We start from the raw sequence: 27,358 nt of genomic DNA, 5'->3' as shown, positions 1-27,358 counted from the left end.
ATACAAGTTGGAGTAGAATTCTTTGAATGTCGCATTTATTTCTTTGGTGTCTGTTACAAGTCCTTGTTGTGCATTAATGGAAGTTATATCTGCAAATTTTGCGTTAACTCTTAATCGCGTAGCTAGTAGGTGACTTGGTTTGGAACCTTGAGAGTAATGCTGTTGTCTTGTGCTACGTATTTGTACTTCAGATTGTTGTCTGTAAATGGCGTTAATCTCTATTTTTAGTAAATTAACTTGAGATTCCAGTCGAGCCAAGTCGTTATATTGTAAAGAAGTAAATAATGTAGAGTAAAGCGTTTCTAATTCCGCCAGTTTTGAGCATCGATTCTTGCGTATTTTGGATGAAAAGCTATCCGTGAAATCCTTGATCATTCCCTTTACCGACATCCATAATATTCTAGGGTCCGGCACCGAGTTCACATTCTCTGGTAGGAATACTGAAAGAGCTTCTTTGAGTTGTGTAATGAATTCCTTGTTATTCAGCAGTGTTGTGTTAAAGCGCCATCTTGGGGCTCAGGATGATAGCTCCACTTCATAGTTATCAAATAGTCTCGGTGTTGCGAAAACATAATCTATTCCGGAGAGTGTTTTATGTCTTGCTGATCGACAAGAGTACTTCCGGGTCGTGGGGTTGAGTGATTGCCATAGATCATTTACACCTCTTTGCCCAATCCTTTAACGCATTAGATGACTTTTTTTGTTCATTGGAAAAGTTGGGATAAGATTTATCCAACCCAGGGTCCCAAATGGCATTAAAATCTGCACCAATTATAAATGAGTATTCTGGAAGGCTTTTTTTTATCCACTTTTTCTCCCATTTTCGATATATTTTCTCCCATCCCAATTTCGTATCATCCAATTCAACCCTCCCCTGTCACGAACGCTGTTTCTTGCCTCCCACAAGCCGGCTGCAATGTGGACTAAGTCATACATAGCACAAGTCCCCTCCGGTACTTGAGGTAACAGCAGTCGCATGTTTTCACCTGCGCAGCTCGATCTCTCAGTGGCGAGGAGTAACGCGTGGGAGGCTCACGCTGCCCCCGACACTTCCTGATTCTACTGCGCAGGCGCACCAACCGACCTGTAGGAGTCGCTGTCCACAACGCCCGATCCCCACCCATCAGTTTCCCACCCCCTAATATGGCCAATGTGTATTAGTATGAACGACCAGCTAAACTGAAAGCAATGTGGACCGCTGGGCAGCGTCTCCGCATTCGTGGCGAGCGCCTTGCCCACTACGCCACGTAGCCGCCGAGTATTCTGGAAGGTTTAACATTTCCCTAGTGAGTGCAGTGTAGAAATTAGTTTCGTATAGATTTGGGGCATATACCGCTACCAACGCTATTTTCCTATTCTTGTGTATAATCTTAGCTATGGTTATCCGACCATCTGCATCAGACCATACTCCCTTCAATTCAATATTCAATTTCCGTTTCACGACTATAGCAACTCCACGGGTTCTCGTTCCAAAGGAAGAGTGACTAATGTTATGGTATGCGTTGTCCGCTAACGTAGCTTTGTCTCCCACTAAAATGTGCGTTTCGCTTAAGAGAGCCACATCAACCTGTTTGTTTTTCATCAATGTGAGCACGCTTTTGCGTTTATGTTGATTATTTATTCCCCCAGTGTTCCAGATCATTATATTCAAACTAGCCATAATCTATACATATTGATTTGTATTTGTTGGTAATATTTCTGGAGTGCGAATTCACAATGGATTTACATCCCACTGTTGAGGTCCCGTTGAGAGCCGAGCATAAAAACATACATATATACAAAAAAAAACCTGATCCCCCCTCCCTTACAGAGTCGTACAAGGTACCTATTTGATACCTCCTTCGCGTACAACTTCTTCCTTTCCTGCACCTCCGGTCTGCCCAGAATGAGCAATTTATCCTAAGCTTTCCTATGTATACCATAGAATCTTTTAATTCTAATTTAATAGAATGTCACCTGTGACCAAGCCTCTCTCCTTTTTTTTAAACCTTCTATTAACATTTATTGGTTAGAATATTTCAGAATAAAGAAATAAAGAATAAGAAATAGTGATGTTTAGAATTAGATATCGAAAACCCATATAATCCGGGAATATCTACTTAAATAATTTTTTTTAAATACCTTTGCATGTTTACACATCTAAACGACAAGGAGAATTTTAAATACTTGTATGCAGATCGTCCCCCGTCATGCGTGATCATTAATCTGTTATGGTGGTCGTTGTTCTTCACATCTATTTCCTGACCAAGTCTCATATCGTTGTTATTTCACGGGGCCATCATTGAAAAAGTTATTGTATTCCAGAGTGCTGCCCGCCGCTCGTGACTTGCAGATTGATGTTTTAATGTTCCAGTACATTCCTTGTGCCATAGAACAATAACAATCCAGTATATTCCAGAATAATCCGTTATGACTCATAGCCTTCATGTAAGAAAAATAGAGTTGAAAATTCTAGAATGTTCCAAAATGGTCGGTATCAAATCAGACCTGCATATTACCTAGGGATGGGTACCGAATTCGGTACTTTTGAGGTACCGAACCGAAACACGTCGGTACTACCGAGTATCGAATCAAGTGAGAAACAGAGAAAAAAATAAAAAATAAAAATCTTTTTTTTTTACTTTTTTCTTTTCATGTCAACGTTCACACGCACAATATATGCTTACCTAGGATTTGACTTGATTCAACAACAAAGCAGTCGGAGCAATGACAAGCCGAAAACTGTCGAAATTGTAGTTATTTGAAGTTTGGATTTTTTTTTTACGACTGAGGTAGGTAAATTAATTTTTTTTTAGACTAAAGTACCGAAAAAAGGTACCGTTGGGTACCGGTATCGATTCACAGGTACCGGTACCGGTTCAAATGTGAAAGGTACCCATCCCTAATATTACCGTGAATCTATATATATATGGTGTTTAGCGTTTTATATCAAATTACTTATTTCTCATTGTTGTCAAAAGCTTGTATGTTGCCGTTTTTGATGTCCATGCAATTGTAGCGTTATCCATGAAAGATGAATCTTGTCATCCTTTTTATATTCTTCATGTAATCTTCTGCCGCCTCAAGCGAACGTAGCACGAATCTCTTTCCTTCTCCCTCAACTATGGAAAGATTAGCTGGATACCGTAAGATGGGGTGGAGACCTTTCTCATATAGCCAGTTTACTACACCCTTGTAGCGGGCCCGCAGAGTTATGGCTTCCTTGCACAAGTCTTCATAGAACCACACTCTTTTCCCTTTGTACATCAGTTTCCCCCATTTCTTGCGTGATTCCCTGATAATCGTGTCTCTTGTTGCAGTTTCCCGTTGACTAGCAATTATCATTCTTTCCTTGTTGTTGTTATTGTAGTTTTCAGATCCAATTCTGTAGCGTTTGTCCACTATCGGTTCTGTAGTTAAAATTTCAGAACCTAGGATTTTGAATAGCACTGCAGCAAACTTGTCATCTGTGCAGTTGACTGATTCATCCAAACCCACTATACAGAGATTGAATCTGCGGGCGTGCCGTTCTATTTCTAGCAGATGGATCAAGTTTTTTTGTCATGGATTGCCTGCCGGAGCCGTTTGTTTTCCAGTTGCATTTCCTTCGATACTTCGGCGATAGCTTCAGATAGTTCCTTATTCTTATCCTCTTGCTTCCGTGAGTATTCGATCCCAGTATTTGCAACCGCCGTTATGCGATCGGATTGTGCTACAACCTGTGTCTTGATATATTCAAATTTAGCCTCTATGGCTATCTTAAATGCGGTAGCATTAATCTCGGCTCTTTCCACAGCTTTAGAAATATCATTAACCTTGTCGGTTAAGATCTTCATCATATCTGTCATCAGCGTTTTGAAGTCGGGTGAAATACTCTCCATGACTGTCTCGGCTGAGGTCGTTTGGATGTTAGAATCCATGCTATTGTCTGGCTTTTTATTCTCAATTGCGTCTGCTTTTCCCTTCCCTGTGGAACGTGTCACTGCGCCGTCTGCCGTTGGAGAATCTGCTTCACGGCTTTTTGAGTTATCTTTCTTTGCTGGCATGTCGCGTTTGACTGTTGATATAGTTAGTTGAAGGTCTTAGTTAATATATACGTCGAGGTTTAAACACATTAGTGAATTTAGTGTTGTATAAAGTAGGTTTTTAAGCGAAATTAACAAACAATGGAGCGGAGCTTGTGACAGATGCGACCGTCACATACCGTCGTCAAACCGGAATCCACAAACTAGATTCTTGTACCGGATCTCCTCTCTGGTAAACAAGAATACCCTGAAGACTCTGGCAGGAGCACTCATTCAAGGGTACTACGACTATTGTTGTGAAGGATCAGATTAAACCGAATATATATATTTATTTATGGATATATATTTAATAGTATTTGTATATCGTTTGATATCCCTTGTATATTCTTTGTACATATACACTGAATATCCCTTTAGTCTACTACAGCCCATAATAGTTCATTCTCTCATTGGACAAGGACCTGGCGCCAGCAGACAGGCCCCCTTGAGTCAAGTTCAATGGTGCCGACGAACATGTCGCTACTAGCCCCGGTTCCGCGCAGGAATACGGCTACCGAAATAAGAATGGTACTATTTGTTCACAGTGCATATAAATATGGCGCAAGTAAAGTAGAACTTCCCTTAGCCCTTAGTCCTTTACCCTCCAACCTAGTAACAGACGTGAAGCCTCACCCACGACCAGCGTGTGGTGCAGTATGGCCTACTTGGCCCCAGAATGGCATTGAGACCTCGTGTAAATTCATAGCTGAATTGTCATAGTTTGGCACTGTACCGTCGAGTGCGACGTATTTCTATTAGGTTAATAATAGTCTATTATGTATGGTGCATCGTGCGGTTTAGAGTTCTAAAGTGAGCAGCATCCCCATCGCTTCCTCGTGTTATCTGGAATCTTAACCAGGTTGGGCCGACCACACGTGGCGCTTTCATCCGAGGAGTTCTGGACGAGGACCGAGGGGACCTGTACATTGGATTACCTACCCCGACGACTGCTGAGCCCTATACGGCATGGAATATCTATTTGCTTTGGTGCTTTGATTTGTGGAGCGGATAACAGCCAACACCGGTGAGTGTTGGATTTACCCCGAGAGGAGCCAAGGTGAGACGGCGCTCAGACCAGACTGAGGTCGCCTCGCTTCTTCCTCGTTGTGGACCTACAGCTACAGCTGCAGCCTACGAGAGAGCCCAAGTGTATTCATCTGTGGATCAAGATTCTACGGGCACTGTTTTCTGTATCTGAATTCTCCCTGGAAATCGTTGACCAGACGGGATACAGCTGACGGCTCTCCTACCCCCCCTACTGGCTTACAACCGGCAGGACCCTTACAGTATATCCAGCTATAATCATTAAGTGCCATCGTTATAATTCCCTAAGAGCCAGGTTGTATACTTGCTTCCTGCGTAACCAGAGATTGGACATTCAGTGTTGATTTGCCTACGAATACTCATTTGCCTTACAAGTGCATTCAAATCATAAATGTAATAGTAACTATTATATGTACCTTTTGCTATATATTAAATATTTGACTGTTACCTTTGTGTGGACCTGATTTCATATGTGGGAAAGTGTTCATCATATTTAGATATCGTGTACTGTATGGCCAGTAGTTAAAGTACATAAAGTGGTAGTGGTTTAATGATACCATACTTATCAATACAGTCAGGGAATTGTACCCCTCAGTTACAACTATGCTTGCACCTCATGGTACCAAAGCACCTCAAAGGCGCTAAAAACAAAATTACAAACATCACAAAACAAACTGGTCAGACTGCTTGACCTTAGAACCCACCTCACCCCTGCCCACTTTGACAACGTAGGATGGCTTAGAGTAGACGACAGAGTAGAGCAACTTGCAATGGGCCTGGTCTACAAGATACACTACGGGGTTCCCAAACTTTTCAGGCCGGGGCCCAGAAAATAAGGCGTCAAGAGAGCCGCGGCCCAATGCACATCGTCTGGCTTTTTTTTTTTTTGCCAGGCGACCGATTTTTTAAGCCAAATATCACTTCAATCCTATTAAGTTAGTTCAAGTTAGTTATTCATTTATATGTGCTATTTATGAGAGGGCTAACTTGTTGCAAAATAATAATGATAATAATAATAGCCTCATTAAAATACTATTGTTGCTTCGGTTGTTTTCAGCGTTTTATGTGCATAATCTGTTATTTAGTTTGAAATGTTCGTTGAAATAAGTAGATTTTTCGTTTTTGTTTATTTATTAAGTTAATATAAAACCATATAGTCACATTTTAGAATACAATAGAATAGAATTTTAGAATACAACTAGAAACACTGTCCTGGCCTGCTTCTAAGTTCAGTGGCCTGACAAAAAAAAATGTAATAAAAAAATAAAAAAATAAAAATAAAAAAAATAAAAAAAAGTTTTTTTTTATTTTTTTTTATTTTTTTTAATCATCTCGCGGCCCATCGGTGGCTGCTCGCGGCCCACCTTTGGGTCGCGACCCCGACTTTGGGAACCACTGTAAAATTCTACACCACTAAGGTACCCATGTACATGTCAAAATACTTCCCAAAGGTCAGTAAATACCACGACCACAACACCAGAGGGAGCTCCACAAATCATGTTAAACCCAGATTCGGCTCAAACAAGGGACTAAACATGTTTCGCAATTATGCCACATCAATGTGGAACGCCCTACCCACGGCTGTAAAGGAATGTGAATCACTACCCACCTTCAAAACCTCTCTAAAAGAGCACCTACGGGAGACTGCAACTGGCCCCTGTACATGTCCAAACCCAACCCCCTCCAATGTACAGTTTCCCCCCCACCCCACCCACCCAACCTCCTCCAATGTAGTTTCTTCCCTTCAAATGTATATACTCTCTTTTTAGACTCTTTTTGTACTCACAAACAGTACTGTATATTTGTAGATCTGGTATGTCATACTGTCTAGATGTAACAGACAGTACTGTCTATCTGTATGTCATGTATGTCATATATGCTGGATGCAATCCTACCTTGAGGGGAGGGAACAGATGGTGGAGGTAAACGGTACCCTATCCCCCCCCCTCACAGTGAGCTGTGGTGTTCCACAAGGAAGCATACTAGGACCGCTACTGTTCCTAATTTATGCAAATGACATGTCGTCAGCTTGTGACTGCAACTTGTTCCTGTTTGCGGACGACTCAGCCCTGCTGGTCTCTGACAAGAACAAGTTACAGGTTGAAAAAACCCTCAGCTCGGAACTAGGCAGAATCTGCATATGGCTCGCTGATAACAAACTATCATTACACATGGGCAAAACAGAGTCCATTCTCTTCGGTTCAAATAACAAACTCAGCAAGACCGACGGCTTCTCAGTTACAGTGGGTGACAATATTGTCACAAGGAAAGATGAAATTACCTACCTGGGTTCCATCCTAGAGGCTAATCTCTCCTGTGACAAAATGGCATCCAATGTAATAAAAAAAGTCAACCAACAAACTCGATTCTTGTACCGGATCTCCTCTCTGGTAAACAAGAACACCCTGAAGACTCTGGCAGGAGCACTCATTCAGGGGTACTACGACTATGCTTGCACCTCATGGTACCAAAGCACCTCAAAGGCGCTAAAAACAAAATTACAAACATCTCAAAACAAACTGGTCAGACTACTGCTTGACCTTACTCCTAGAACCCACCTCACCCCTGCCCACTTTGACAACCTAGGATGGCTTAGAGTAGACGACAGAGTACAACAACTTGCAATGGGCCTGGTCTACAAGATACACTACACGACCAAGGTACCCATGTACATGTCAAAATACTTCCCAAAGGTCAGTGAATACCACGATCACAACACCAGAGGGAGCTCCACAAATCATGTTAAACCCAGATTCGGCTCAAATAAGGGACTAAACACGTTTCGCAATTATGCCACATCAATGTGGAACGCCCTACCCAAAGCTGTAAAGGAATGTGGATCACTACCCACTTTCAAAACCTCTCTCAAGGGACACCTACGGGAGACTGCAATTCAACACTGGCCCCTGTAAATATCCTAACCCAACCCCCTCCAATGTACAGTCATTTACCTAGTATGGTTGTCAATAGTTCAATGTACAATTGTGTTTGTTTGTACAGTGTCTCCTCCCCCCCCCCCTCAATGTACAGTGTTACTTGTTTATACAGTGTGCCCCCCGCCCCCCCCCCCCCCCCCCCCCCAACCACCTCCAATGTAAATTACCCAGTATGGTTGTCAATATCCCAATGTACCCAACCCCCCCCACCCAACCTCCTCCAATGTACAGTTTCTACGTCAAATGTATATACTCCCTTTTCTTGACTCCTTCTGTATCACAAACAGTACTGTATTTGCAAATCTGGTATGTCATAAATGTATAGATGTAGCAGTACTGACTATCTGTATGTCATGTATGTCATATATGTCTATATGAATTGAAAATGGGGGACCCTGATGGAAACAAGACAAACGTCTTTCTCGGGTCTGCATCCCCTTAACAATTGTATGTATTGAGCCGTACTGTATTGTACCCATTCTGCAATCTGTTAAATAAAGTTTTCATTCATTCATTCATTCATGTTATGATGAATTGAAAATGGGGGACCCTGATGTAAACAAGACGAAAGTATTTCTCTGGTCTGCATCCCCTTAACAATTGTGTGTATTAAGCTGTACTGTATTGTACCCATTCTGCAATCTGTTAATAAAATGTTCAATCAATCAGCCGGTGTGGCACTCTGACCGGCTCCCACCTTGCTCTAAAGCAGCCGGTGTGCTCTCGGTCTGTGGCGCCGGTGGCTGCCTCTTCTCGGTTCCGCCCTGTCCCATCTTTGACACGGCAGACTGGAGGGATGTCATGTGTTTGCGATGAGCTCTAACACCACTGTCCAACAAATACCTAAAGGGGAAAAGCCACGGTAACATATTACATTGACATACCACTCGCTGCCAAATGTGCATGTTGTTAACCTACTCATGAGGCACCTTACCTGAGATTCTTGATTTCTTTTCGCATCACGGCCACTTGCTGGTTCAGTTTATTTACCTGCTCGCCGCAACCGTTACAACAAGGGGAAGACATCTCACTACAGCTTGTAACTACAAAACAAAAACAAACCACGTTGTCTCGCTCAACGCGGAAGCACATGCGCGGTTTTTCTTGTTGGCCAACCAGTAAGCGCTCACGTGACAGTACTGCTGGGAACGAGGTTAGATAAGCGTGCCTTCTCTGCTCCAATAAGGTTTGATTGATTGAACATTTTATTAACAGATTGCAGAATGGGTACAATACAGCAGGCACGTGCACACATAGAGGCCAAGGGGTGCTTGAGCACCTGCCTTTTTGAGCCTCATCAAAAAAGTGCCCTTTTTTTTACCGTTACGCATATAGACCCCTTCCAACTGAAAAATGTCAGGATAGAATCAAAATATTAGGTAAAGAGAGAGAGATGCCCCATATTCCATTGCAGTTTGCACGGCCTCCTCACCATGCCTCTCCGCGGACCTATATATTTTATGCATAGCGTGGGTGGTGATGATGATGATGATAGAAACCGCTGTGGCGCATACAGTTGAATGCTGGTATTACACTCATTGAGAGACACGAAGAAGTCAAGTCTGATGGGATTTGGGAATCTCAAATACAAATCGGGATTGGAATAAAAAATGCATTTATATTAAACAATACAGAATATACAGCACTTCTTAGGGTCTGTAGGGTAAGCACTTATTCCCTCCCCCCTGAACATTTATGGAGATGTATGGGCCTTTTAAGTCAGTGATAAAAGTGTCTTTCAAGGATAAGTGAGCTCCTGCACTGATTATTATAGTTCAATATTCAATATTTGATCACCAAAACCCCCCAAAAAGCATAAAAAGGGGGCGCCCCGCCCGAAAAGAGCCCTCAAAAATCGCAACGCGCGCTCGGTTAATATATACACACAAGTGTAGTGCCCTTTTCAGCCTTTGAGCACCTGCCCCTCTAAAGTCCTGTGCACGTCCCTGCAATACAGTACAGCTCAATACACACAATTGTTAAGGGGATGCAGACCTGATGTAAACCGTCTTGTTTACATCAGGGTCCCCCATTTTCAATTCATCATAATAACATTATGGCATACGGATAGACAGCACAGTAGTAGTACATCTAGACATTTATGACATACCAGATCTACAAATATACAGTACTGATTATGAGTACAAAAAGAGTTTACAAAGAGAGTATATACATTTGAGGGGGAAGAAACTGTACATTGGACGTTATAGGTGTGGTGGGGGGGTAGGTGGGGGGGGACTGTACATTGGAGGTGGTTGGGGGGGGGGGGTTGGGTAGGCGGAAACTGTACGTTGGAGGGGGTTGGGTTTGGACATTTACAGGGGCCAGTTTTGAATTGCAGTTTCCCGTAGGTGCTCTTTGAGAGTGGTTTTGAAAGTGGGTAGTGATTCACATTCCTTTACAGCCGTGGGTACACAGTAAATTTATCAGAGTAAATTCTACTCAAACTGAGTACATTTTACTCAAACTGAGTAAAATTGTACTCAGTTTGAGTAAAATTTACTCTGCGAAATTTACTGTGTAGGGCGTTCCACATTGATGTGGCATAATTGCAAAACGTGTTTAGTCCCTTGTTTGAGCCGAATCTGGGTTTAACATGATTTGTGGAGCTCCCTCTGGTGTTGTGGTTGTGGTATTCACTGACCTTTGGGAAGTATTTTAACATGTACATGGGTACCTTAGTGGTGTAGTGTGTCTTGTAGACCAGGCCCATTGCAAGTTGCTGTACTCTGTCGTCTACTCTAAGCCATCCTAGGTTGTCAAAGTGGGCAGGGGTGAGGTGGGTTCTAGTAGTAAGGTCAATCAGTCTGACCAGTTTGTTTTGTGATGTTTGTAATTTAGTTTTTAGCGCTTTTGAGGTGCTTTGGTACCATGAGGTGCACGCATAGTCGTAGTACCCTTGAATGAGTGCTCCTGCCAGAGTCTTCAGGGTATTCTTGTTTACCAGAGAGGAGATCCGGTACAATAATCTAGTTCGTTGGTTGACATTTTTTATTACAATACACACAATTGCTTCCTTGTGGAGGTCCATCGACACTGTAATTTGTTTTATTGTATTTTACAGAGTATCTTTCGAATTAAAACAACGGAGTAAGAACATAAACAGTGACTATAAAGAATAATGTTACAACAACGCTGTATCAATATGAAGTACCACGCATGTACTGTAATGTTGTAATTATTTTTATATGTAGGAATATTGGAATATATTTGTAAATGTATGCTACTATAATGTTATGTATGTACTGTTTTGTTGTGTATGGACTGTGGACCCCAGGAAGACTAGTTACCACGCATTTACACATTTTGACCAGAAGAGGGTAGTGTTGAGTAGTTATCCCGAAAAAAATATGTATTGCAATATTTAACATGTTTTGCATTGCAACGATACAATAACAAATTAGTAGTACCGGGTACATGGTACAGGGTAGTACAGTCAGGTATTGTTTAATGACAAAACAAAAACGGAAATGAATAAAAACAGAATCTTGTCAAATGTATTTATATTTCCAACATGAGAGATGTTTTTTGGGGGTTAGAAGTCAGTGTAGTAAGGGAGTAAAAAGATTAATAAAAAAAAGAGTATCAGATCAATGCAAAATAATACTAAACAAACATATAATTTTGAGAACATTATCTGTAGAAAATGAGCCAGTATTTCAATCAAGAAACAAGACCATACCTTATTTTATGTTAGCAGTTTGTTAAAAGCATCAGTAATAGGTCACCGATGAGGAAGAGGATGACCATGAAGACAAAGACAACTGAACTTGTCAAAAAGCTTTTTTTTATTTATTTAAATGTTTTGATTCATTATTCATGTAAAATGTAATGACATACAGCCATAATTATATATATATTTTTAAAGAATTGTGTGAATTTACTTTAAAATACAAGCTTGTAAAAATCACTGTATACTCAATTCAAAATACACAATGCAAAATAACACAATAGACTAAATAGAAATGCAAAACGAAAATAAATAAGTATACAGGTTAAGTTTGAATTCACATTAAGCATTCATATCCAAGCATCTGCAATGCATAACACAGGCTGCATGCAGATATGTGCTAACCAGAATAATTATAAGATAAGAAATTAGACTTATGTAGTTTGGCATGTGTAATTTTCTGAGCAAAGGCAGCATCTGAAAGATGTATTTCAGAAATAATTTCCAGGGCGATAATGTTGTGGGGGAGGCGGGGTCGACAAGCTTGAACTAGAGAATGTTTTATTTTGTTCGGGCACACTTCGAGATGGCTCCTTATTCACACCTACAAAAGACAAGAAGAACAGCAAATAGTCAAGAAAGTTACAGGCTTTGATAAAACACTTGTTGACATAATAGCTAATGATACACTTAAGCACCATCTTAAAATATCTAGTCATGTTTTCAGCTTCTGTACTCTGTACAGCCTTGAGATAGCAACAACCAATGACAATTCTCAATACCTTGATCGTTAGCTCTGTTGTCCTGAGATGGAGGGACATTTGAAGGGACAGCTGAATCAGGGTCTGGAGTTGGAGCAGGAGCAGGGGCTGCAGTTGGGACAGAGGCACGGAAAGGCATGGGAGCAGGGGAAGTTGGGAAAAAGAGGGCCTTGGGAGCAGGAGCAGGGGAAGTTGGGAAAAAGATGGCCTTGGGGGCAGGAGCAGGGGCAGTTGGGAAAAAGATGGCCTTGGGGGCAGGAGCAGGGGCAGTTGGGAAAAAGATGGCCTTGGGGGCAGGAGCAGGGGCAGTTGGGAAAAAGATGGCCTTGGGGGCAGGAGCAGGGGCAGTTGGGAAAAAGATGGCCTTGGGGGCAGGAGCAGGGGCAGTTGGGGAAAAGATGGACATGGGAGCAGGGGCAGGAGAGAGATCAGAAGCAGGGGTTGGGGCTTGAGCAAGGGTATCAACAGGGGCTGGGGCTTGAGCCAGGGTATCAACAGGGGCTGGGGCTTGAGCCAGGGTAACAACAGGGGCTGGGGCTTGAGCCAGTGTAACAACAGGGGATGGGGCTTGAGCCAGTGTAACAACAGGGGATGGGGCTTGAGCCGGGGTAACAACAGGGGATGGGGCTTGAGCCGGGGTAACAACAGGGGCTGGGATAGAGGCAAGGAGAGGTATAAGGGTGGGGACACACACAGTGTCAGGGACGGGCTCCAGAGCAGCTAAGGCAGTTGGGGAAGGTAGTGTTGGGGCCTGGGAGACGTCCTCAGGCTCCCGCACCACCTCTGAAGGGGCCTCGGGGGCCATCGCAGGCTCCTCCTGAGGGCCAGGGGTCACCGGTTCAGTCTTCCTCGGCCTCCCTCTCTTTCCCGTGCTGCTCTTCTCCCCTCTTGCTCTCTTCCTCCTACTCTCCTCCCTGACAGCACACAAGGAGATGTCATCATGTATAAGCCATGTTTGTGTTGTAAATCCCAAAATGTATCAACTTAATTGGAAAATAATTGTAATGAATGAAAGTATTGGGTAACTGCCAAAGTGGCTAGTTAAAGTAGCCAAAACTCTACCAGAATTTGAGTGGTGGCATTGTGTTAATTCCTCCACCTTGACAGCTTGAATTCCCTCTCAATCAGAGCTCACACGCCTCAGCGCTCAGTAGTGGACACTGGCACACAGCTAACTGTTTGTAAAACGTTCTCAGTGCTAAAAGTGCAAAGTCTCTGACCTGGATCTGGGGAGTCAACAGTTTGGAAACACCTCAGCAACCTTTGGCTTCCTGTTGCTCCACATTCAACATGAACCAGAGGACTGATAAGCCTCCAGAGCACTGATACATGTTGTCACAAAAGTACAGTGTGCAATAATGCAAGCCTGTGGTGAATGACAATACTGAATCATGCAAATGATATTGCTTAACAAAAAGATGTCATTTTCACGTAAAATCTTTATTTAACATAATAGACTAAATCAAAATGCTAAAAGAAAATAAATAAGTATAAAGGTTCAGTTTGAATTCATATGTCATCCAAGCATCTACAATGCATATGCCATATCATGTATTTTTCCAATCAACTAACACTGTAACCATTGGTAACCACTTTCAAAAGAAAATGGCTAATTTCTGTGCAGTGGTAGAGTAAGTAAAACACTGGAAAACCATGATATTACTATTCTACTGTGGCTTGTTTACAAGATTATTATGTTTTTGTTGATATATTTCTCATATATCAACACATAGCAACCGTTTATTTGCACATAGCAACCATTGTCTCTTCCATTGCCATGTACAAAACAATGGTTGCTATGTTACAGGCAGCCATGCTGGAAGAAAGAGCTACACAAACATTCCGTGCAAGGCCCCTATTGTAGGAAATGATCACAATCTCTGTCCGGAATCTCATATACTACAACAACAACAACAACAACAACAACAACAACAACATCAACAGCAACAACAACAACAACAACAACAACAACAACAACAACAACTGCTTTGCACTAGATAGTACTGTACATTAGTACACTGCATAGTATTGTATATTATATGGTAACTCAGAACATTGTACATATGTCTATACCGAACACTGTGACCTCATTTTCTTCTTCTAAATTACATGCTATACTATGTTATTTGATGTTATTTGATACTATCTTGTCTAGCACAGTCTCTGGAGCGTAACAGTAAGAAGCATTTTGTATGAAAGTATTCTGTACTTCTGTATGACAACTATTAAAGAAACTTGAAACTTGAAACTTGACAGAATTAATGAATTAATTAAAGGGGAACTATCTTATAAATGGCCTTTTTCAGTGTTTAGCATTGTTTCCTAGCTATGTGGACTTATATTAATATGATCTATGTCTCTAATTCTCATATTGGCGCATTCTTCCAATTCTCCTCTCACAATATTCACCCTCACTGAACTGAGTCATCTGAAAATGTGCTGATCTGTGATGTCAGAGAGACTCAGCTGCATGATAATCAGCTGAGTCTCCACACACTCCACACAGTTCCGAACACAGTGGTTGGAGCCCAGGCTCAAAACGGCTTAAGATCTTGAGGTAGAAAAATGCTGTTTTTGAGGACTTGATTAGAAATACAAAACAATGAATTAAAAAAAAAAAAAAAATTACAGAGGTGTTCCATAAACTCATAGGAATTGTGTAAAAGTGCCCAAATAGTGAAAGAAATAGTAAAATAGTTCCCCACTTTGTGTGTGGGTTTGTTTTAAGGACAGGACAGGGTTGAGGTAGAATCAGGACAATACAACATTTCTAGAGAAATATCTACTGTATGTATTGTGGCAGATATCACAATCCTTTTTTTTGTACGAGAGCCTGTTTTGTGTTTTGACCATCGAACTGTATTACGACCATTCTATTTGCACATCGAACTATATTCTGCCTGAAATCAATAAATATTCGTATTGATTGATATTGCACTTGTGTGGACATTTGAATTTGTTTGTTTTTGAACCGTGACGAGTCTGAACACCACCAGGCTCGTCACAGTATTTTATTAGGTACTTAAAATAGATGACCCAAAGTAGTTACCGGTAACTACTGAAAAAGCTACAGAGATCTTAATGTAGTTAAACTAGTAATTGAACTACATGTAGTTAACTCCTCCCCAACACTGACAATATGACAAGTATCTGGTGAAGAACAATACATTTAAAAATGATAAAGTATCCATTTAAAAACAAAGTCTTATTTACAATGACGGCCTGACATGAGGGAATTCACTTCCTGAGGGTTGCAGGGTATAGCAGTGACGTGATGTAGTGTATTACAATGTTATAACTGGTATTATTAACCACTCAAGCCAAACCCAGTGGTCCTCAAAGTGGGGTCCGGAGACCCCCAGGGGTCCTTGGGGGGGTCCCAGAGGGTCCCCAGCAAAATGGGGTAAAAGTAAAATTTACTTCAATAGAAGTTAGTACAGCGCGGCTACGTGGTGCAGTGGGCAAGGCGCTCACCACGAATACTGGAGACGCTGGGTTCGCCTGTTCGAGCCCAGCGCTCAACATTGCTTTCAGTTTAGCTGGTCGTCCGTACTAATACACATTGGCAGTATTAGGGGGTGGGAAACTGATGGGTGGGGATTGGGCGTTGTGGACAGCGACTCCTACAGGTCGGTTGGTGCGCCTGCGCAGTAGAATCAGGAAGCGATGGGGGCGGCGCCCCTCCAAAGCGCAGACCCCTGACGCTGAAAGATCACGCCGCGCAGGTGAAAAGATGCGACTGCTGTTACCTCGAGTATCGGAGGGGACTCGTGCTATGTATGACTTAGTCCACATTGCAGCCGGCTTGTGGGAGGCAAGAAACAGTGTTCGAGACAGGGGAGTGTTGAATTGGATGATACGAAATTGGGATGGGAGAAAAATAGAAAATGGGAGAAAAAGTGGATAAAAAAATAGAAGTTAGTACAGTGAAAGAATGTACTGTATAAGAAGAGTGACTATTCTTTTTTTTTTTTAAATCTTTTTCCCCCTCCCTTTTCCTCAGTTTTTCTCCCATCCCAATGTTAGTCATTATGCCAATTCCCAATCCCCTTCCTGGTCACTGCGCACTCTACCCCCTACGGTCGGTCTGGGAGAGTGGAGGCTATCACATGCTTCCTCCGACACATGTGTAGCCAATCAACCGCTTATTTTCACCTGGCAGCGCGGACTCTCACTGAGAGGGTGTAACGTGTGGAAGGATCACACTACCCCCCTCAGATCCTTTCCTCGCTGAGCAGGCGCCCCGACCGAACTGTAGGAGTCGCTGTTTACAACGACCAGGACCCACCCACCAGCTTTCCCACCCCTAACACTGCCAATTGTGTTAGTATGAACGACCAGCCAAGCTGGTAGCAATGTCGAGAGCTGGGCTCGAACCCAGCATCTCCTGCACTAGTGGCGAGCGCCTTGCCCACTGCGCCACTTAGCCGCACAGAAGAGTGACTACTCTGATCATAGGTTTCACTCTGTTATTTCCCCACCTATACTATAGACAGGCCGGTATGGAATTCTGGACTAAATCATATCTAACAGATATCTTTTTAGATGGGGGGTTCCTGGGACAAATAATAGTCCATGGCCTGTTACATATCAACTTGACATAAAAAGGTTTGAGGTCCCCTGAGATAAATCACTGGTGACAGTGATGGTGGTGATAGTGGTGGTGGTGATGGTGGTAGTGATGATGGTGGCGGTGGTAGTGGTGTTGGTGGTGGTGATAATGGTGGTGGTGATGGTGGTAGTGATGATGGTGGCAGTGGTAGTGGTGGTAGTGGTGATGATGGTGGCGTGGTGGTGGTAGTGGTGATGGTGGTAGTGATGGTGGTGGTGGTGGTGGTGGTGGTGGTAGTGGTAGTGGTGATGGTGGTGGTGGTGGTGGTGGTGGTGGCGGCGGTGGTGGTGGTGATGGTGGTAGTGATGATAGTGGTGATGGTGGTGGTGGTGGTGGTGATGGTGGTGGTGGTGGTGGTGGCGGCGGTGGTAGTGGTGGTGGTGATGGTGGTAGTGATGATAGTGGTGATGGTGGTGGTGGTGGTGGTGGTGATGGTGGTGGTGGCGGCGGTGGTAGTGGTGGTGGTGATGGTGGTAGTGATGATAGTGGTAGTGGTGATGGTGGTGGTGGTGGTGGTGGTGGTGGTGGTGGTGGTGGTGATGGTGGTGGTGGCGGCGGTGGTAGTGGTGGTGGTGATGGTGGTAGTGATGATAGTGGTAGTGGTGATAGTGGTGGTGGCGGCGGTGGTAGTGGTGGTGGTGATGGTGGTAGTGATGATAGTGGTAGTGGTGGCGGTGGTAGTGGTGCTGGACCAACACCAGTTATTGCTGACATGCTCTTTTAACTTTTGACTGTTGACAAATTTACCCATAAACCCACTGGTTATTTGCCTTCTCCTCCACCTCAGCCTTTCTCTTCCTGAGGAGATCCCTGTCTCTCAGCTGGCGATGGAATCCACCTGGAATAGAGGACACACATGAAGCAGGGTGGGAAATTAACAGCAGATTCCAACTACAGCCAATCTTCAGCTGGTCCAAAACGCTGCTGCTCGGCTGTTGACAGGGACACGCGAGGACACTCCTGTCCTCGCCTCCCTTCATTGGCTGCCTGTGCAGTTTAGGGTCCATTTTAAGATCCTGCTGTTTGCTTATAAAGCAATGAATGGTCTGTCCCCACCCTACCTCACCGAGATCCTGCACCCCTACACCCCATTACGGTCTCTGAGGTCTGCTGACCAGTCCCTCCTTGTTGTCCCCAAATCCAGGCTAAAGAACAGGGGGGACCGTGCGTTTGCGGTTATAGCCTCCAAACTCTGGAACGAGTTGCCTCCCTACATTAGGCTGGCCCCAACTCTCCAAATGTTTAAATCCCATCTAAAAACATATCTGTTCTCCCTAGCATTTAAAACAAATTACAGTCTGCTGCCGTAATCTGTTTGTAGTTCTGTGTGCATTGTATTGTGATTAGTCTATGTGTTTTTTACTGTATTGATTGATTGTGAAGCACTTTGGTAAACTTTGTTGTTTTTAATAAACGTGCTATATAAATAAAGTTGGATTGGATTGGAATATATACCAGCATTTTGTTGGAATGTTTCACACTCCTCCAGCTGTTGTGGCAGATGATCAGCCATTGTTTGGGGGTTCTGTTCCTTTATATAGCTGGTAACATCACAGGGATGTTTGCATCTTTCAATCCAACAGCCGCTGGCCACAGGCCAGAAAAATATGTTTCCCGCCATGCACACAACTAACGTTCATTCAATTCATGTTTCACTCAGTACATAATCTATAATGAGCTGTTTGTGAAAACCTTTTATATCATTATGTTTAGCTTACATGTTTTCCATTCTCTCACGTGTATTTAGTGTGACCGATCGATAGACAACAAAGACTTATTCATAGACACTGTGTGTTTGCCAACAATAGCCTACACTGAAGTGAGATGGCATAGCCTACAATTAACCAGCTCAGGACTAAGGATGAACAGAAAATGCAATTGCAAAGTTTTTACCAAAGCAAGAACACAAGTAAACATTGCCACAGACAACATATTCATACATCTATCATCTGTGTTAAAAAAATTTAGAGGTTGATTAAAAGGTTCATGTGTCTTAGTTTGCTATAAGTAAAAGTAAGCATGAAAATAACATGCAAATGTTAAGCAAATGTACAGCAGCCACTCAATCACACCCGCATTTCATTGTATACTTGTATGCTGTGACAAATAAAACTCTTAACTTGACTCTTGACTTGACGGTATTGTGTAGAACAAACAAGGACAAATCCAAAAGAGGGTTACCTTGGTTATCATCAGGGTCTTTGTAATCCAATTGAGGGTTGTCTTTCTGTAATGTCTCCTCCATTCTGAGTCGTGGGGCAAATTAATTCAGAGACAAGACAAAAAAAAGGAGATGTAATAAGTTCTGTCCGTTTTCGATTCCCACCCCTGAGAGGAATTACTGTATCTGGTTAACCATTACCACAATGCCCGGAGAGGTCTCGCGGCTTTGCTCTTATCATATTTGTAAAGGTGGAGGAGTTGGCATAGTAGACTGGCACAGAAAATATTGGCAGCGAGGGGGTGTGTTGCTAATGTGAGAGTATGTGTGTTTTTTATGTTAGTGTGTCAGAAGGAGGGTGTATATACTATAGCTACTATATGTATATTTGCTACCTCAACTATTAACAAGAGAAAGCTTTACAAAAAAGCTGTCCCAATTAGCAAGAGAAATTACATTTATACAATTACTTCTGTGCGTGTGTGTGTGTGTGTGTGTGTGTGCGTGTGTGTGTGTGTGTGTGTGTGTGCGTGTGCGTGTGCATGTGCGCCAGGCTAGCTATACAGATGTTGAATGGCTGAGGGCAGACAACAGAAACAACAGGTGCTACTGTGCGGTGCCACCGATACTTAGCAGTGGGAACAGCTCGCTCTGACTGAAGTCAGACAATTTCTCCTTCACTGTTATGCAACGTCCATGTTGTCTAGTGATACAGGAGGAGGAACAGCTGGGCTAGGGAGGATGGTAGTTTAACGCTTCTCAAACCCAGGGCTTTGAATATAGTATAAAGTGGGTTAATCCAGTTAGCATCATCAGTCAAATCCCAAAGGCCATTTACATGTTTTTCATACACACATAATACTGACCACTGCATACAGTAGGCCAGTTGTTCTCAAACCTTTTCATACCAATGACTCCAGAGTTGATACATAATAGGTCAGGGACCCCCAGTTCATAAGATGCTGTCCTAGGGACCCCTGTTTGAGAATATGTTTGTTGTTAGGACGCCTATTGCAAAGAGTAGGGGGTTCCCCGACATTCCTGGCCAAATTCCCAATCAGGTCTCTGACATGGCAACAGTTTGTGAACTTCGCTGGAAACGTATCTGAACATATGCATTGAATGTGGAATTCCACAAGGTTCAGTTTTAGGACCTAAACTGTTTATTTTATATATCAATGACATATGTGAAGTATCAAAACTATTGAAATGTATATTATTTGCGGACAACACACATTTTTACAGCTCAGGATATGATTTAAAAGCTTTAGCAAGCATTGCTAATGCAGGAAATCAACAAATTCAATAAATGGTTTAAGGAAAATAAACTATCATTAAATGTGAAAAAAAAATAAGTTTATGATCTTTCGCAAGAGAAAAAAAGAGGAAAATGTTGTATTGTCAATAGATGGAGTATTTGAAAGGGTTACAGAACTGTGTTTTTTGGGAGTATTGCTGGACGAAGGTTTGACCTGGAAACCTTATATTGCACACGTAAGGAAAAAAATCAAGAATCAAGAATCAAGAGGTTTATTTGTCACATACATACCAGGGCATACAGTGAAATGCGGGTGGTCATGCCCGCATTGATTGTGCAAAATACAATAATAAAAATAGGCATAGGAAAAATAAAATAGGTAAGACACAAGATATGCATGGTAAAAAAAGACATGCTAAGTTCCTGAGAAACTGGTTCCTATATACACTACTATACAATATACAAAAAAAATTCTAAGAGTATTTTTTATTGTGAATAAAGTTAAATATGTATTAGATAACAAAGCATTGTGAACACTGTACTGTGCACTCATATTGCCTTATCTTAATTACTGTGTGGAAGTATGGGGTAACACCTATAAGAGTCATATAAAACCACTGTATCTCCTACAGAAGAGAGCTATTAGGATTATTTGTAAAGCAGACTATCGAGAACACACCAACATATTATTTATTAATTCTGGATTATTGAAATTGCAAGAGCTAGTTAAGTTACAGACATTAGTAGTTATGCATTGATTGATTGATTGATTGATTGATTGATTGATTGATTGATTGATTGATTGAAACGTTTATTAACAGATTGCAGAATGGGTACAATACAGTACAGCTCAATACACACAATTGTTAAGGGGATGCAGACCAGAGAAAGACTTTCGTCTTGTTTACATCAGGGTCCCCCATTTTCAATTCATCATAACATATGACATACATGACATACAGATAGACAGTGCTGCTACATCTATACATTTATGACATACCAGATTTACAAATACAGTACTGTTTGTGATACAAAAAATAGTCTAAAAAAGAGAGTATATACATTTGATGAAGAAACTGTACATTGGAGGAGGTTGGGTAGGTGGGGTGGAGAGGGGGGTTGGGTAGGTGGGGTGGGGTGGGAACTGTACATTGGATTATCGACGAAACCTTACTTGCTCCCAAGAAGAGGGTCTCGTGTATTATTGGGTTAGGACATTTACTGTACATTGGAGGGGGTTGGGTTAGGACATTTACAGGGGCCAGTTTCGAATTGCAGTCTCCCGTAGGTGCTCTTTGAGAGTGGTTTTGAAAGTGGGTAATGATTCACATTCCTTTACAGCTGTGGGTAGGGCGTTCCACATTGATGTGGCATAATTGCTAAACGTGTTTAGTCCCTTGTTTGAGCTGAAACTGGGTTTAACATGATTTGTGGAGCTTCCTCTGGTGTTGTAGTTGTGGTAATCACTGACCTTTGGGAAGTATTTTGACATGTACATGGGTACCTTAGTCGTGTAGTGTATCTTGTAGACCAGGCCCATTGCAAGTTGCTGTATTCTGTCGTCTACTCTAAGCCATCCTAGGTTGTCAAAGTGGGCAGGGGTGAGGTGGGTTCTAGGAGTAAGGTCAAGCAGTAGTCTGACCAGTTTGTTTTGTGATGTTTGTAATTTTGTTTTAGCGCCTTTGAGGTGCTTTGGTACCATGAGGTGCATGCATGCATAGTTGTAGTACCCTTGAATGAGTGCTCCTGCCAGAGTCTTCAGGGTATTCTTGTTTACCAGAGAGGAGATCCGGTACAAGAATCTAGTTCGTTGGTTGACTTTTTTTATTACATTGGATGCCATTTTGTCACAGGAAAGATTTGCCTGTAGGATGGAACCTATAGGTATGTAATTTAATCTTTCCTTGTGACAATATTGTCACCCACTGTAACTGAGAAGCCGTTTATCTTGCTGAGTTTGTTATTTGATCCGAAGAGAATGGACTCTGTTTTACCCAGGTGTAATGATAGTTCGTTATCAGCGAGCCAGGTGCAGATTCAGAGTTCAGAGCTGAGGGCTTTTTCAAGGAGGAGGCAATTTCCACCCTACATTGTGGGACGCGCTTTGAGTGTCTATAAACTGCTATATAAATGTAATGAATTATTATTATTATTATTATTATTAGATATGATTTATTTGAGATAGCAGAGGAGAGAGATCAGAATAGCCATTTATATACATTCTTTCATTGTGCTAATTTCAAGTGAAGAAATTATTACCACTACCACTACCACCACTACCGCTGTCACCACCAACACCACCGCTGTCACCACCACCACCATCACCACCACCACCACCACCACTGACTACCACCATCACCACTACCACCACATTACTCTAACTCTACACTTGAGAAACACTGTTGCTGCTGATAAACTGTATTGCACATTTATTTTACCCACTGCTAAAAATGTGCACATTGCTCATTGCACATCACACAACATACTTTTTTATTTTAATTTTATATAGTATAATATCTACATCCTGTTATCTGCACTGCACACCTTTTTAGAACTGTATATAGTCATCTTTATTTTAGTCATATTTATCTTATTTCATTCTTATATGCTAATCTTATTTTATTTATATTATTGGATGCTGCTATGGTCGAGGAACCACAACATATTGAATTTCACTATTTTTTCGCTGTAAGGTACTGAATGACGTGACAATAAAGGAATCTGAATCATTAACAGTTTCGTTTTAAAATAAGCCTCAGGCTGCAGAAGGCAATAGCAGTTTTTCATTCACCCTTAACGCATCAGTCTTTGACGGCGGAGTTGAGGCACAGCCGTCTTATCTCATAGACAGGGCGTGTTCTCAATCTTCTCACAGCACATTGAGGCCTGATGTCTTGTGTTTGAGCCACTCAGGGGGACCAGCTGCCTAAATGGAGAGTAAATAACACTCAACTGCCGACTGCTTCCCATTCTGGTGTGCAGGGACCTGCTGAACGCCCCCCTCCTCGGTTAAAACCACTCGGCTCCATTCAACTCAATTCTGTTCTGAAGTTTCTTGCCATTTCCAATTTGTTGGAACCTCACCATGACACACTGGACTAATATTCTGATATATTTTATGATAGACTGGACTAATACACTATATGGCTACTGGAACCTCACTACATGTTCCTCTACTGCAACCACACTGTATGCTATGGGTTGGATAAACATTTTTGGCAGAGGATCCCATATTGATTTAAAATATTAAAAGAAGAGGCATTCCCTGTTTAGGGAAGGTCAACTGGTTTTTACGATGAATTGGAAATGGGGGACCCTGGTGTAAACAAGACGAAAGTCTTTCTCTGGTCTGCATCCCCTTAACAATTGTATGTATTGAGCTGTACTGCACTGTACCCATTCTGCAATCTGTTAATAAAGTTTTCATTCATTCATTCATTCACATACAATGTTTCATGCTCCTATAGGCAGTGTTGTAGACGAGTCACTAAATCTTGAGTCTGAGTCGAGTCTCGAGTCCCCAGTGTTCAAGTCTGAGTCCAAGTCCGAGTCACCAAAGAAGAGTCAGAGTCGAGTCCCCATTACCCTAGTCCGAGTCCAAGTCATCAAGGTTCACTCCACTCTGGCAGTCAAAGAGCTGACATACAAATAAAAAAAGGTCTACATTAAACATAAATGACACAGCGGTCATCATTTCAAAGGTAGTTTATTTACTTTGTGACACAATAGCCTAACAAATGCACTAGCCATCAATATTTTATGCCAAATGATTAGGGCCTATTACAGATTTTATCGATTAACAAGTCCTAGCCTGCACCTTCCGAGTCCGAATGCAGTCAATGCTCGAGTCCAAGTCCAAGTCCGAGTCATCAGTGCTCAAGTCCAAGTCGAGTCACGAGTCCTGAAAATCAGTCCAGGACTCGAGTACTACAACACTGCCTATAGGACAGCTGCTCACATAGACGGTTTCACTGGAATTCCGTCGCTATAGGGAACAGTTTGGACCCAAGTGTATTTCCTGTGAGCTATTGTATTAGCAAACACTGCACCAGGAAGTAAACGTGGGTCCGTTTAGAATGTTTATGTTGTCAAGTTGAAACCGTCTATAAGCTGGTCAATAGCCTAACAACTCATAGGCAAGTAGTACAGCGTTTGTGCAGGCCAAAAACCATTAGAAGCAGTTTTCCGTTTCCATAATAATAGGATTTAATTTGATCCGTTTTTGTTTAATTAGATATTTTTCTTTTTTTTCTCCCATCCCAATTTTGCTGTGCCAATTCTCCCCTCCCCTGTCTTGAACGTTGATCGCATATGCCCCCCACTGGCCGGTTGTAGGGAGGATAGAAGCCTTGCATCACATGTCCCCTCCGATACACGAGGAGGCAGCCTGTCACATCTTTTCACCTGCCAGCGCGGACTCTCATTGGCGAGGTGTAACGTGTGGGAGGCTCACACTACCCCCGCCATTTCCTGTCTCTGCTGTGCAGGCATCCCCCAACCGACCTGTAGGAGTCGCTGTCCACAACGTCCAGATTACCACCCATCGACTTCCACCCGCTAACTCTGCCAATTGAGTTAGTATGACGGCCGGCCCAAGCCGGAGGCAACGCCGACAGCCAGATTCGAACCCGGTGTCTCTTGCGTTGGTGATGAACGCAATGTCCGCTGCGCCACCCAGCCGCCCTTAATTAGGTATTTTTCAAGGGAGTCCCACGCTAATATATCAGGAAAGCCACATGGGCTCCTGGCCACAAGGTTGGGAAAGCTTTCCTGCTACATCATAATGAATGTGGAGAGGTTCCGTGTACCATCTATCCTGTCTTACCCTGTCCTGTGAGGTCCTACTATCCTTCTACTAGTCTAATTATTAAATATTGGCACCAGAGACATACTGTATTATTTCCTCTAAGAGGTGTTTGCAGAGTGGTCTGAGTGTTCCTAATGAGTAGGCCATGGTCCTAACACTGCCAGGGTTTGGGGTTCGTTCTGGGGTTACCCTTACTATAAACCAAAGTGGGGTCTGGGGACCCCCAGGGGTCCTTAAGTGGTTTCCAGGGGGTCCCCAGCTAAATTCATAATAATTTAATTTCACTAATATTTTATTCAGTGGAGGGTCATCCAATGAGATAATGTGACTGTTATGAGCATAGGTTTCACTGTCGCCACTGTTATATCCACGCTTATGTTCAATACAGTTATAGATATATAGAATACTGGACTAAATCACACCTAAAAACAAATATCTTCTCAGATGGGGGTCAATTCGGGGGTCCTTGACACGAAAAAGGTTTGAGAACCGATGCTATAAATGTATACACTTACAATATTGTAAGGCACTTTGGGTAATAAAAAGATGCTTTGATACAAAAGTTACATTATAACTTCTTCTTCTAGGTGACTTGTCAACTATATTATTGTCAGTTATGATATATACTGTATATATCAAATGGGATCTAGGTCCACATATACCTATATAATAACTAGTTATTCTAAATTTCACCACATGGTACAATTCTATACATTGCATGGAGTGCAGCATTAACATGTCCTGCTTCATACAGTGAAATAGTAACTCCAAACCTCAATTTGCAAGGTTGCACAGTACAAATGATTGTGCCTTCTGTCCACCCACTGGGATAACCTCTATATTCCATAAGGGAAAGACACAGTTTCTACAATGATGACTCAAAGATGCAAACACATTAAAGATTTCAGTACAATAGGGCCTATTATCTATGTTATGAATAAATGTCTGATGTTCATTGTTTAATATTTGAAAAGATGCCTGCATCTCCAAAATATTACTATTTTATTAGCAAAGGTCCTGGGCATAGCTAAAAAGAAAAAAACGAAAAAAAACGTAAATAATGTTTTACTTTCGCTGTCAGCATTTTCTTTTCCAAATAGCATATCTCACTTTGGAATTAAACTCTTCAGACTTACACACATAATGAAACTAAACTACCTTGATACACAGAGACGAGCACCAGCACTTCCAATATGAATGTTGATATCCGCCCGGTCAGCTGACTGAACACAACAAACTCCAGAGTTGATACAACTCAAAAAAGACAGAAAATATGAACATGTTACTGAGTGACTGATAATGATCTGCAGTTAACAGTTGGGAGGACATAAGTCACCCACCCATGTTGCACGGTGAGTTTGAGGTAATGTCCAAAAGGATATTGCACTGCCCTCTCCTGGTTCATTCTCTCAACTGCCAGAATCCAATTTCCAGATAGTTTCATCATGTATATAATATACTATTTTACCACATGCAAAGGTCTGGGTCAGGGTACTTAAAATATCTGTTGAGAAAATAATTTACTTGGAAAAGAAGTTTCCAGGAAATCAAAATTCTGTGATTTATTTAGCTTTGTGCGCAGGGAACTACCACACTTCCAACATCTCACTTCACTTGAAACTTTTGCATCAATACATATTTTGGGCACCTTTTAAATGAGAGAACCTTTTCAAATCCCACCAGAAACTGCCTTGATATATTCATAATCACCTCAACATACTGCTGCTTCATAACTGCCATACTTTCACAAAAAAAGAGAACACACTAGGCTACTTCTATGTGAGGGGGGTTTTGGTTGTATAGTTGGTGGAAGGAGGCACGCAAGCCTTCTGCTCTGGGGATCTTGGGTCTAAGCAGGAAGTGTCAGGGGAGGGGTGGGGGTACCCCTCCATGTGAATATACAGTGCTCTCTTCACTGCCACCAAATACACCCCCTCTACCAACACTGTCGAAAGAGGAAACAAGTGAGAATGTTATGCACTGAAAAGAAAGGACACAAAAACAGGTCACTTGTTTGTGTAGTTTATTGACGACAGTTCTGACACGGATTACATATTCAGTGTTCA

At 42.2% G+C, this 27,358-nt stretch overlaps 2 protein-coding genes across 3 annotated transcripts in view; both read right to left on the bottom strand.

Annotated features, from left to right (window-relative positions):
- Nucleotides 1–9,044, bottom strand: part of trmo (tRNA methyltransferase O) — a gene marked incomplete at its 3' end in the record, with an annotated part of 35,686 nt that extends 26,642 nt beyond the window's left edge. The window contains exons 1-2 of the mRNA XM_084318364.1: nt 8,958–9,044; nt 8,721–8,866 (exon numbers count right to left, since the gene is read on the bottom strand). Coding sequence (XP_084174490.1) covers nt 8,721–8,866; nt 8,958–8,983 — 172 coding nt within the window. The 5' untranslated portion in view covers nt 8,984–9,044. The remainder of the gene's footprint in view (nt 1–8,720; nt 8,867–8,957) is intronic.
- A 2,749-nt stretch (nt 9,045–11,793) lies between these two features.
- Nucleotides 11,794–26,528, bottom strand: hemgn (hemogen). Of its 2 annotated transcripts, XM_084318693.1 has the most exons (5): nt 26,451–26,528; nt 19,248–19,312; nt 17,814–17,904; nt 12,476–13,368; nt 11,794–12,297 (listed from the first exon to the last, which is right to left on the bottom strand). In XM_084318693.1, exons 2-5 carry the CDS (start codon nt 19,309–19,311, stop codon nt 12,185–12,187), a joined length of 1,161 nt encoding a protein of 386 aa, XP_084174819.1. In that variant the 5' UTR covers nt 19,312; nt 26,451–26,528; the 3' UTR covers nt 11,794–12,184. The 2 variants fall into 2 exon arrangements, with proteins under 2 accessions (XP_084174819.1, XP_084174820.1); XM_084318694.1 differs by lacking the exon at nt 26,451–26,528 and having other exon boundaries at nt 17,826–17,904; nt 19,248–19,441.
- Between the last annotated feature and the right edge of the window lie 830 nt (nt 26,529–27,358).

The sequence above is a fragment of the Notolepis coatsorum genome, assembly GCF_963971535.1.
Source record: "Notolepis coatsorum genome assembly, chromosome: 7".
NCBI classification, from domain to species: Eukaryota; Metazoa; Chordata; class Actinopteri; order Aulopiformes; family Paralepididae; genus Notolepis; species Notolepis coatsorum.
Note: the sequence above shows the minus strand (reverse complement) of the source record. Positions and strands in the feature narration are given on the sequence as shown.